Source organism: Pezoporus occidentalis, unplaced genomic scaffold (genome assembly GCF_034315485.1).
Source record: "Pezoporus occidentalis ecotype Australia unplaced genomic scaffold, CSIRO_AGI_Poc_V1 ctg13, whole genome shotgun sequence".
Taxonomy (NCBI): Eukaryota; Metazoa; Chordata; class Aves; order Psittaciformes; family Psittacidae; genus Pezoporus; species Pezoporus occidentalis.
The window spans coordinates 13779804-13793192 of NW_026913103.1; the positions used below are offsets into that span (position 1 = coordinate 13779804).

The window sequence follows — 13389 nt, forward strand, 5'->3', positions numbered from 1 at the left end:
TTAAAGTAAGTCACATCTTAGATCTAAACTACTTGACAGATAGCCATTTAAAAGACATTTATGAATATAATCAATGCAATTCTCAATAGTTATATTTATAATAACTAATTTGCTGACTTCATGTTCTTGTCAAGATAATTTATACACATCCGCCATATGTTCAGTGAAATTTTTCTTTGCCCAGGTGAGCATTTAGTCTTCCTTTCTCCCTAAAGGAATTATCCATATCCCTGAAATCAGAGGATCCTCCACTCAATTTTCCCTTCTGCCAGGCCTTCCAGTCTTAAGACCTTAAGTCATAATGATCATCTTTTCAGCAGAGGGCAGCATATGGCATTCTCAGAGTCCATCAATTCCACTGTTTAATTGGCTGTAGAAATCACTGTTGAGCTAAAGGTGATTCTGAAGCACTTCCAACTCTTCATGACTCTTAGGCAAGAATCAGATTTTGGTATGCTTTGTGACTATATAGAATGTTTCTCAGGGGAATGATCTATAGTAATGAGTCTATTAAATAAAATGACAGTTGTTTTTCTGGGGCTTTTTTTGGTACAAGAAAGCAATACTCTGTTTGGAATTTTCTTACTAACGATGGTAAAGTTTGTAGAAAATATTACTTTGTTTGCTAAAAAGTTCCATATCGCATAGTTTTCATTTTTGGTCATCTTAGGTCCTTGTCTTCATCATAATGGTAAACTCATTAGGGGAAGAAGGGCTTGGCAAGCCATTTGCTGTTGCTAATTAGACAGCCTAACACTCTGAGCTACTAATTCTATTTTACAATATTTTTCAAAACCCAGTCAGTTTATTTTTTGAAATGTATTTTTCCATTGTATTTTGTATAGAAAGAAGAATCAGTTTACATTCATGTTTTCTTATTCACTTTCTGATTTTGTTAACTATATCCTGTAGTTCATTTTCTGACTTACAGACAAATGATACAGTTCATGTACTAAGTAATCACCTAATATCCTGCAGTATCTTCAGGATGATGTCTCCTTTCTGATATTTTTCAATCACATTTTAAGTATTCTGTATATGGAACACTTATTTATTGATCAGACCAGATGCAAGTTACGCTTCTAGTCCAATATGTTTAAATATATTTGGTTTTGAGCAACTAGTTATAACAGGTTCTTTATTAGCCTTAGGATATGATTTTATTGCCTTGCTTGTTAGATGTCAAAAAAGGTCTCCCCTGGAATGTCCAATGAGTTGACATTCCTCATACTGATGGTAATAGGAAATAAATTTGCTCTTTTTATTTCCTCTTTAAAGTAACAATTAATGCTTTCTGATTTACATAAGTTCAAGTTCTCAAAATGATGATTAGGAAGTTTATCACAGTTTTTGCAGTATCACACAGCGTCTGTTTTCTGGAAGCTATAGAATCGTAGCATAGTTTGGGTGGAAGGGACCTTTAAAGGTCATCTAGTCCAAGCTTCCTGCAATGAGCAGGAACATCTTCAACTAGATCAGGCTGCTTGGAGCCCCATCCAAGCTGATTCTGAGTGTTTGCAGGGATGGGGCACACACACAGAACTGTATGGAATGATTGACTCTTGTCACCTTGGTGGTGGAATAAAGTAAGAGAAATAAATGTTTTAAGAGGTGTTTCAGGTTTTTTTGTTTGGTAAATGGGGGGCAATATATTATCATCTTCTTAAAAAGATTTAAGTATCTTTTGTTTTTCACAGAAGGGAAGAAAATTCATAGATGGATCTTTAATAAAAACTTAATGCTAACAAGTGGCTTGGCAGTAACAATGAATGCCCAAAACTCTAATGTAGAAATCATTTATTGTTGTTATGTATCATACTATCAAGACCATTAACATGAAAGAAGTATTTTTGAGTTACTTAAAAAAGGAAGGAAAAAAAAAAAGGAAAAGTAGTCATTTGCAAACCTAAGTAGTTAAGCTGGCTCTGAGTTGATTGAGTCTTACTATAAAGAAGACCAAAAAATCTGTTGACTCTAAGGTAAGAGGAAAGATATTCTAGAAATACATGGTTGACATTTAAGCCAAAACCTTGAAAGAGGCTTTGAAGGTAGAAGGTTCTTGTTCTAATTGTTGAAAGAATTTTGTTTGAAGTGCTTAAATTGTTCACCTTAGACTGGGTATTAAGACTACTAGGCTTGATGAAAATATATTGTTTTGATATGATGGTTAGTTCTCATGACATTTTGTTCTAGCCCCTTAAAAATATTTAAAGCATGACTTAGTCATTTACGTGTTTTCTCATTGTTGATATGATCCTTGTTTGTACAGTTTTGCTGTGCCTCCTATTTATTCTGTTTCTTCTTTTTCATACATATAGAAAATGTATCTGAAACTTTATATATATTAAATGTGTAACATTAATTTGTCTTTTTAAATTCTCAGGGGAGAAGCTGTTCTTTCTCCCCTTTGTTACAAACAGGTATCTGTATCTTTTTCATAAGATTTTTTTGCAGCCTTATTGCTAACTAGCTATGAAGCACACAGAAGCTAGCACGGCAGCCTAGGTAATTTAGAACACTTAATTTATCTATTATATCATCCACTGAGTGATAGCATAATTTGGGCAATATTAAGTGTGGGATAACCACCTAGTGAGTGGTAAAACCTCTACAGCACAGCATGTTTGAGATATGGTTTGGCAGCTGGAATTTGCTGTCTAAAAAACCTCCAAAAGATCTCTTGGAGGACTTCAGCTTGGAAAACTTCCTGAGCAAAACCAGTGTTGGTGGTTCTTCAGTAAAGAAATCTTAAAGCCTTCAAACTACGCTTTCAACATGCTTGAAAGAGTATTTATGCCTCTGCATAAGCTAGGAAAATGTTCTTCTAAACCAACAGCAAGTTTTGAGCCATGCCTTATCTTTCCTGCCCCTGAGGTTAATATGGATTCTGGAAGTTTTTTAGAACAAGGTCAGGAGTTCATTGAAGTTACCCTGGGTAAAAGATTGTCTTGAGTTTTTCTGGGTTTTCTCTCAATTTTATCAGAGCAGAAAGAAGCAAGTGCTTAATACCAGGTATAAGTTTTTCGTTTTCTATAATGTCCTATAACCATCATAGTTAAATAATTTTCTGGTATCATTCTAGAGTGGTTTAAGGTTATTTCACACTATTCTAACAGTTGAAAATGGCTTAAGTGGAGCCTTTGCATAAGTTTTGTTTCTGGGAATGAACACACTCTGCAATTAAAGAGAACCTTGAAGTAGGATAGCTATACAGGTCTTACTGAATTTTGATTTCCAGCTTGCATAGCTGTGTCACATTATCTTTAATCCAGAACAGCCACTTTATCTCTGAGCTCTCAGCCCTGCTGCTCAAGGGACACATACAAAATACCTTCTGTCCTGGGTTCAGCAGTAGCAGTCACGTTTCTCCTTCTTGGTAGCTGGTGCAGTGCAGTGTTTTGACTTTCGGCCTGGGAACAGAGCTGATAACAATGATATTTTGGTTTGGCCAAGGACTTTGTGAGCCTCATGCTCTGCCAGGGAGGAGGGGAAGCTGGGAGGAAGCAGAGACAGGACACCTGACACAAGCTAGCCAAAGAGGTATTCCATACCACAGCACGTCATGCCCAGGATGTAACTGGGAGTTAGCCGGAAGGGCTGGGGGACTGCGGGGTTGGAGGAGGTATTGGTCAGAACTTGGTCGGGCTGGGGGGGGCGAGTTATTGGTCGGCTGGTGGTGAGGTGTTGTATTCTCTTCCCTTGCTATTTCCTTTATCATTGTTATTACTGGTGGTAGCAGTAGTGATCTCTGTTATATCTTAGTTACTAAACTGTTCTTATATCAACCTGTAGGAGTTGCATTCTTTTCGATTCTCCTCTCCAACCCTCTGGGGGTAGGGGGAGGGAAAGAAGGGGGGAAGTGAGTGAAAGAGCCCTCTGCCTGGTTTTAAACCACGACACCTTCAAAAGATAATTCTGGAACTAAAATTCATAACTGTACTGGGCACTAAAAAACATGGACTCAACAGAGACATTGTTTTTATGGCACATTATATTTTTTTTTTTCCACCCCGGGATAACCTTTCCATGCTGCACAAACAGTAGATTATGTCTCTGTCTCTCCTTCCCTCCCCCCCATAGGAGCAAACAGATGTGTTGTCTTTCCCTTTCTAATATTTCTCCACCCCATATTTATGAACTGTCTGATCTTTTAGTTAATTGAATTGGCAAGTTTGAGTAAATTAAAATTGAAGCAATTGTTCTCAACTTTTATTTGGTTTGGAGGATTGCTAATTCTGCTTGCAGACTGCATGCCTGAAAGCTTGTCATTTTCCTCTCAAATACATCATTTAGTGTAATAGATGATAGTAACACTTCTTATAAACTGTGCATATTTATACTGTTGTAACACATGGCTAGAGTAGTACTACTTAATTCACAGTAAAATGCTGATTAGACATAACTAATTCCTCCCTTTCAGTTCAAGAACTTTTATACTACTTCAGTCCTTTAATAAACAGTTTGGCCAATCCAAAAATCCTACATTGGTGTAGTTTTGTATTTATTTTTCTATTTATCGTTCTCCTGTTATTGTGCATGTAGAAAGAAACAAAACGCACTCCGCCATAAATGTCCCTGTTTTCAAGATTAAACTATCTACAGAATTTGTTAATTTCTGAAGTTTCTTGTTGCTCAGTGATGTCCTCTGAAAGTGTGGTAAACACTGTATCAGTAACTGAACTTTTCAGTTTCTAGCACAATCAATAGTGCTTTGATAAAGCTGGAAAATGCTGAAATGCTGACAGTTTCTAAGATAATTCTTTAAAAAGTGGTTGCCAGTACCAATACATTTTAAAACAAACAAACAAAAAAAAAAATTGCCTTTTTTTTTTTTTTACACAGTAAAATGATGTGTGCATTATTATACACTCTTCAGTGGCTCTAAAGTGAAAAAAACACCCAAAATCAACAGTACTCACTGTGTCTGCAGGTCTAAGACATCACAGGAGACGCTTCTGAATACACCCTTATGGTCTGGTGCTTATTCTTAATGGGCAGAAACTGCCATAAATTTGGATCTTGTCTCTGTATCTGGTTTTATAAAACTTCAGTCAAATAAATGAAAGAAAACAAGGTGCAGTATCTGGACTCATGGCATTATGACATATCATCTGAGTAGACAACATGAATAGCTTGCAGCATAGATAACTTTAACTATAGGCTTGTCACATTTCATAAACCAGAGCAAAACTTGGCTTGTTCAGCATATGATACAAAGCCTGTAAGAAAACTGTTTGTAATTCTAAAAGTGGTGCATATAATTCAGCTGTTTTTCATTGTTTCCTCAAAATCTAAGAATGTCTCACCAAAATTAAAGGGGATCTACAAGAAGCAAGACAATTTTTTTCATTAAAAAACTGTCCACCCTCAGTGTTTCTTCTTCTTTTTTTTTTTCCTAGTTAGATTTCATTGTTTTACAAAACAACAGACACTTCTAACAAAAAGTGGAAATCTGCTTCTGCTTCACATGTAATTTTTTTCCTTAACTTTTGTTGGAAATATTTCTGGAGGTAATTAGTGGTTTTTACTATTAAATATTATTGAAACATACATATCTTCAACCACCTTAAGAAATTTAGGTTCACATCTGAATATTTTTCTTTGTGTGACTGTAAGCACCAGTAGTCTTTTTTTGGTGTTTATTGGCTTATGTAGTAAAATTACAATTCAGAAACGTAAGCATGCATTGTGTAATTACTTCAGGAAGCTACTCATTTGTTGGAGAATTTATGATTCATATTTAGAATTTAAACTGAAATTTCTGATACAACAAACCCAGAATACTCTCAAGACTAATAATTGTAAAACATGATGCTCATCTGCTACTGATGCTGTAAAAGATTCAGTGGTATTTAAAAATACTCCTTGTTTTTTAATTTCTATTATTAAGTGACAAACAATAATAGAAACATTGCTGTGATAGCATTGGTCCTAGTTGGTCAGCTGAGCAAAGACCTGTTATAAGCATAATATCAGTCCTCTAACCTTTTGATCAATACAGAAACTCTGTTTTCTTTCTTTTATGATAGTATCTCATACTCCTATCCTACCAAAATAACATCAGAGGTTTTTTTGGGTTGGTTGTGGGCTTTTTTTGTTTTGCCTGTTTTGGGGTTTGTTGAGGGGTTTTTTTGGTTGTTGTTTTAGATTCAGTTAATGAAACAAGTATGCAGCTTGGAGTACACAGTCAGCTGCATTTGAAAAAAGAGCAAAGCCTGCCAACATTATGTATTGTAGTAGCTACTGACTACCTAGAGAGAGGTGGCTACAATAAATTGTGTGGTTTATTGATATTGTGTATTTAATTTACATTTTTATTTGGCCTTAATTATATCATGTTATTAAAAATAAGTTTATTCTGTTCTTGCATATGTCTGTTTTAAAACATTTTTATGTTTTCATTCATTATGTGGAATTTCAGTTGCACAGTACTACGGTACTTGTCACACCAGGAGGAAAAACTTAAATCCATACTTTCACTCTCCCTGTAGAATTTAATATTATTATGAATCTTCTATCTTGGTAAGTTAGGTGAAATCATGTGTTCTGAAATTAAGTTGTTTTACAGTATATGTAAGTAAAGCTTAATCCTTACTGTTGAAACCAAAGCATTTTCTTCAGAATTTGTTGTTGAAGAAAGAGAAGATTAGGACAAGTTGAAGCACTGACCTGTATAGGATCTGTCACCTCGTATGACATTAGTCATGGATTTCACTAGTTACTAGGCTTTGAGAGCCCACTTCAGGATATATTGTATTTACTGTGAAAGTTGAATAATGGCAAATACTGAAGAAGTGTTATATGCAGTCAGGCCTTTAACTGCCTCTCTTCTTTAACTGCCTCTAAATATACCTTTCATTCTTTATTTACAGTTTACACCAGTAGTCTGAATTTGCGAATTTTTAATGTTGGATTTGATAATATTTTACTAATGTAATATGTAGTGTGCATGATTAGGGTTTTTTTAGCAAAATGAGTAGAAACGTCATCCTTTGTAACTTGCTAATATCCTCATTGAGACATAAATGGCGGTGAAATACTTACATCCACAGCAGAGGACATTGCTGTTGGAAGGAGCACACACTCTTCGAAGTACTAGGCTTTAACTATCCCTGTGTCTCAGTAGTTGGAAGTAAGACACTGGATTCCTTTGTGTCTTCCTGTTTCAGTGGAACAACAAGATTTGGAAGTTAGGATTTTGTTCCAGACTGTGGAGAAGAGCTAGTCTGAAGGTTAGAGTCTTGTGTTTTGTTATTTACAAGCTGGTTAAGATTTTCAGTGTTGTGTGTCCTTTCTCATCCATTCCTCTTTCAGAGCTAATGTTCTTGCCCTGGGTCTCTTTCCCCTGAAAGTCTCAGTTACATGCTGGTGGTTCATTGCTGCATTTGTTTCTCTGCAGTCAGCTGGTCCTCAGCACTCTGTTTTTCAGTCAGATTTCTTAATCTAATGATGGACCTTTTCAAACTCTCTATCACTAGAACCAACTAGGTTCGGATCAGCTGAGGTCCCTGTGAGTCCAGGTGTATAAATCATTTATTTCAAGTCTCTCACCATGTGGTATTGTGGTTCTTTTGTACCCTCTTTTGCTTTCAAGCAATAGGCCCACATCCTTGGCGCTTAGTTCTCAGTCCTAGTCATCCTAATCAGTCAATCCAAGGCCTCTAACATAAATCACCGGTTTCATTCATGCTCAAGAGCAGACCCTTGTTTTCCGTTCTCCCATTCTACTGCCACACAGATCCTCCTCTGTCCGATTTACCTTACCTTAGCACTGCCTTTGGAAAGTATAGGTGAGACAGTCTCTCTGTTATCTCAATATATGGATTGGAAAAGAGAGAAAAACTGCATTATGGGAGATACGTAGAATCAGTCTTGGGATGGGAATTACTTTGTGCAGGTGAAATCTTTAATGATTTCAGTTTTCAGCTATTACATGACTCTCCTGACCTTGTTGTGACTGCACTTTTCAAAGCCTTATTATCTTGTCCAAGTTTGAGTAAATTTTCATCGCACGCTGGATTTAAGTCCCTATTCCACATTATGGATGAGACCCAAAGGTTTCCACAAAGAAGTAGATAGAAGTTTTGCAAAGACAAACTGGTGTATTTTCCCCCACCCACTTTGTTTTCAGAAGCTCATAACTGGGATGAAACGACACCTGTTTCGATTTACTTCAGCACCATGATTGTGAAGGTGTCCAGTTACTACTTGTACCTATGAAATATTCTTTAAATTCTTGACTTTGCTTTTAGAAGTATGTTTGAGTGGATTTACCAACTCCACTTCCTAGGCTGGATTTCTAATTTCTTAGAGAGCAAGAATCCAGTCATAGAATCATAGAATAGTTAGGGTTGCAAAGGAACTTAAGATCATCTACTTCCAAACCCCGTGCCATGGGCAGGGACACCTCACACTAAACCATGCCACCCAAGGCTCTGTCCAACCTGGCCTTGAACACTGCCAGGGATGGAGCATTCACAACGTCCCTGGGCAACCCGTTCCAGTGCCTCACCACCCTTACAGTAAAGAATTTCTTCCTTATATCCAATCTAAACTTCCCCTGTTTAAGTTTTAACCCATTACCCCTTGTCCTATCACTACAGTCCCTAGTGAAGAGCCCCTCTCCAGCATCCTTGTAGGAACCCCTTCAGATACTGGAAGGCTGCTATGAGGTCTCCATGCAGCCTTCTCCAGGCTGAACAGCCCCAACTTTCTCAGCCTATCTTCATATGGGAGGTGCTCCAGTCAGTTGTGTTTTTTTTTTCCTGGAAAGGAAAATTATTAAATATTTAACTCTTCTGTGAAAATATACATTTGCAGAATTACCACCTGTTTTGAGAAATGACCATCTAAAATTTTAATAATTGTAGGGTGTTTTTTTCTCATTTGTTAATCAAATGTTTTTTTAAGTATCATCTTGATGTCATGTATGACTAATTTTATATTGGTGGTGGAAGCTTCCTAATGTATATAGGAATAGCAGAGGCTTTCAGTGATTATTGCTTTTATATTCTTTCTCTTTAAATCTCCCTGCATCCCCCCCCCCCCCCCCCCCATTTCTAGTAACAGCTAGCATAAGCCACTAGTATATAAGGAATGCCCCTCAGAGATGTTTACATTATATTTTCTAAAGAATTTTTTTCTCTATTTTTTTCTACCTTTCTTCCCAGAAAACTGATTGGTAGTCAAAAAAAAAAATAAAAAAATCTGTAGAGTGGTTCCATTCAGGTCAGGTCAAATTTGCCAAACCTATCAGCTTGAAAAAACAATTAAGTTCTGCAGATCTCTACTTTATGACTAGCAAAATAGTTTGTTTTGTAAAGCTGTAAAGTGGATGTTAAGGAATATAGTACCAGAGAAGAGGTAAAAACCACATTTACCAATACCAGAGTTATCAGTCTCTTACTGAAAAATATGGTGCTCTACCCTAAGACCTTCTGCAGGGGGGTGAACCTGTGTTTTTCTTCTCCTGAAAGAATGCTTATATGATCTGGGCCATTCTAGGTAGACCAATTTTGATCTTTTATTCTGAAAATGTTTTATTCTGTCTGAATTGTACAAGGTGGGTGTAAGCTATCAGTTTGTTTTGTTTTGTTTTCTTAATACTCTCTGCAGCCCCAATTCCTCTGTACATGCCTCAGCCTTTCACTTACTCTAAATATAGGTCAGCATTGCCCTAAGCTGGCTATGGAGATCAAATTGGCTCTAGATTGCCTTGGAATTGGCAAGAAGTAGATGAGCTGCACTGTCTTCTTTTTCTGACTCAAGCGCCATATAAGTAAATAGCCCATACAAAGTAGACCTAGACCTGCATTAGCTGAAGAAACACCAAGGCAGGTAACCTTTAGCTTCATGCATTGTCCTTAGAGCTAGAAGATGATACTTCTGTAATTTTTGTAGCTTCTTTTCCATTTATTACCGTGCTTCTCTTCATGGGGCTGTAATCTGATAGATTAGCTAGGAAGCTAATAGAAATAAATTGCAGTTCCCACAACCTCAATCTTTGGTGTTCCAGCAAACATGATGTGGAAAAACAGTAGTGACCCTACTACTTATTTAACTGAGATTTGAAGAAAAACTTTAGAAATTTAGACTGCATATGTCTGGCTAAAAAAAAATCCCCCACCTCTGTGAGGCTCTGTCTATGCTTCAGATAGCAGTCAGCATCCAGAAACACTCTTGACATGATTAGTAAGGACTCCATAAGATAGGCTTTACTAGGCCTTTTCAGAAGTACCTAGGTGGTAGGATCTCATTCAAGATCTGATGTTTATCTTTAACTGTGCAGATACCTTAGGTATATTTTTTCAGTCTGGCAGTGTTTATTAAAGTTCATAGGTTTATATTATTATGGGCTGAAAGATATAATTTTTTTTCTGTTGCACTTTAATTTGCACCTAATATTAAAAAGAGCTGGGTCTGGGGGTCGAATTCATGCACTGGCAGCTTTGTGTTAATTCTTGGACTTCCAAGAAGGATGTAGTTAAAAGATGTTGCCTAGGAAAGACAGGTATATATCCTCAGAGACTGGATTGATACAATGGTTTATTTTTACATATTTGTGTGGTCCCACTGATAATTTATATCTAACTGCTGTTCTAAAAGACTATTTGAATAATAATTGCGCAAATATTGCAAGCATATAAATGAACATGACCACCTGTAACATGCAAAACTATATTGTCCCATCCATCTAAAAGTTATTTTTAAATTCTGTTATTATACAGATCTTAACAGGTACATAAAAGAAGAGGAATGTATGTGGCAAAGTTAGCTGTATTTCTACTACTTTTTGCATTTAATAGCACATGTACTATAAAGATACCCTTGTTTCATCACAGATGAAATACCAGGATATCACTCAGGATACTTTTCTTACTTGCTACTGTCCTATATTTAAAGACAGGAGCTATGGGTTAGCATGTATGGAATGATTTTTTCATACAGGTATGAATATTGCCTAATTAAGATACCCATGGTACTTCTCACATATATAATCTTCATGTTGTCATCTTTCTAGAATTCATTCTTTCTAGGCAATATATGATTAGATCATAAGACTTTCTTTTAAACTGGTACTTGATAAATTATATTACAGAAGGTCTTAGTACAGCTATGCAGATATTTAGATTAGTAGTCATTATTCAAATTACTGTATATTCACATAGCAATCTACCATTTTGGTATCAAACACTGAAGTTTTTCAGAGAATGTCATTTGACCTTCAAGTCTAGTGAACAGCTTGAGATTAGGAAATCACTGACTAAAATTAGTGAAACTTATGTAATAACACAGGAGTGGAAAAAGGAAATAATTACATAACTAAAGGAGCAAAATAGCGTACATTCTTATTTTTAAGTCTGCATGAATATTATCATATAACATTACATTGCTTTTAGATACTGTCAAACAGCATAATACTCTTAGCTTCCAAAAATGTGTTTTGTTTTGCTTTCTTCTTTTTGGTTTAATATTGCTACTAAGTAAAAGACTGTAGGATTCTATTTTTTTTTTTAAACAAAGAAAGGGAAAATAAAATACAGTCACCTCTGGGCAAATTCTTACAGTGAACAACAGCAGCAACAACAAAAGAAGATGCTTACACTTTTATTCCTTATGGATTTCTTTTTAATATTTCAGCGCAATGAACATATGGCTGTTGCTATCAGCACTGGTGTATTTGCAGCGATGCCTATCGACATCCACCAGAGAGCAGGGCAGCTCCAAAACCCACATCTTTTACACTGTGGAAATTGATGGGTACAGCAACACAGCCAGCTTCTTGGCCAAACAACATGGAATGCAGTTCATTTCAAAGGTCAGCGCATATTTAAACTTGCTTCATTACTCCCACCTTTATGCTTGAGATTTTCATTTTTTCAAAATCAGTTTACCTAGAGGTTCCTTTAGAGACAGAAAAATGAAAGTGCTGAATCCTATTTTCATTTGGGGATATCAAGCTTTTTATCAAATTATAGAGGTGGCGTTTCAGAATATTTCATATCTGATCAGAAGGAAAATCCAAAAATAATTTTCTCTTTATTCAGGAGTCTTTCAGGCACTGGGACTGTTTTATTTATTACTTAATATTGTGCTCCAGTCAATCATTTTGAATTCAGACAGGAAAATGGAATTTTTAGTTTTAAAAGGAAAAAATCAGAAGGAAAAAAATGCAACTGGAATAAAGCAGATTTTGTTTTTAAAAATACAATTATGTCTTTTCTTCCTCTGCTATTTTATTTTCCTTTAAGCACAGTGCATTAATATGAAGACATATATAAAACATATATAAAAGGGTCTTATATAAGATACTATTTTAGTTAATTACAGGCATTTTATTTCAGAGCATTTCTACATCTGTCATTGATCTTGAGGAATTACGGCCTTGTAACACAATCAGGGAATAACCTTTTTCTTTCTTTGGACAGGTGTCTCAATACTTATTTTCTGTGTGTGTACTGTGTTTGTGGGTATAAATATGAGGTATGTATTTATATTTCATTTAGCTTTAACTTTCCATCAGAAGAAGGTTGTTCCTAAAGTGTATGTTAGTACTCTGGTGCACAGCCTAAATAGAGGAAACATATTAATATCTCAGTTACAGTTACTGGTCTGTAAAACTGGACATATAGATCACAAATAAATTATGAAAACTTTTAATACATTATTCTGTATCAGCCTTCATTCATTGACCTGAAAGTTCTTTGACAATCTTAATGAATTAAGCCTTTCAATGCTCCTGTTGCTTTTATCTCTGCTTTTCTGATATGAAAAGCAGAAGTAGACTACGTAAAACAGTTTGTTCAAGATCGTCACGGGGAGTCTGTGGTCCAGTGAGAAGTGGAAAATATATTTCTAAATTTTTGATTTTGTGCTCTGGCTGTAAGAAATTATCCTAAGAGGGAAAACATAACGAGCTTATGAAGAAGAGGCATTGTACATACCTCAGCAGCCAGTATGGTCTACCCTAGTCATGAAAATCACTGAAGAGCCCTGAGGAAAACTGCACCCAGTTTTGTTACAAGAACAGTGACACAATCTTCCGGATGTGTCAGCCTTAGAGTATAAATATTAAAATCGATAGAGACTGTTATAATGAGGATGTTAATTTAAAAACCCCAATAAACAATACTGTGGTGTTAGACATTAAGTATTCCTGTAAAGGCTGACTGCAGTGTCAGGTTGCTAAAAAGGGTTTCTTCAGGTTTTGGTAAGCACAGAGGTGTTTTGTACAAGGGGGAATAGGTGACAGTTTCTATTGCTGCACAGTCTGGGCACTACTTACAGCTAGGTTGCTGGAAAAAAATTTTGGTAGTATAACAGAGCCAACCACACTGTATTCTTTGTTTTGTAATATTTATCCAGGAAAACACCTTTTTTATTACAGTG

At 35.9% G+C, this 13389-nt stretch overlaps 1 protein-coding gene across 12 annotated transcripts in view; it reads left to right on the forward strand.

The window, feature by feature from the left end:
• Positions 1–13389, forward strand: part of LOC134158478 (uncharacterized) — a 219732-nt gene that overhangs the window by 36850 nt on the left and 169493 nt on the right. For 6 of the 12 annotated variants that reach the window (XR_009962789.1, XM_062608443.1, XM_062608447.1 and 3 more), the window contains one exon: positions 11641–11818. The exons of 2 other annotated variants lie outside the window; for them this stretch is intronic. Coding sequence is in view for 5 of the 10 variants with exons in the window: in XM_062608443.1 (XP_062464427.1) it covers positions 11641–11818 (178 nt within the window). In the remaining 5 variants the exon portion in view is untranslated. Of the gene's footprint in view, positions 1–7169; positions 7233–11640; positions 11819–12428; positions 12484–13389 lie in introns of all 12 variants that reach the window. 4 more of the 12 variants (XR_009962786.1, XR_009962787.1, XR_009962788.1 and 1 more) reach the window with 3 other exon arrangements.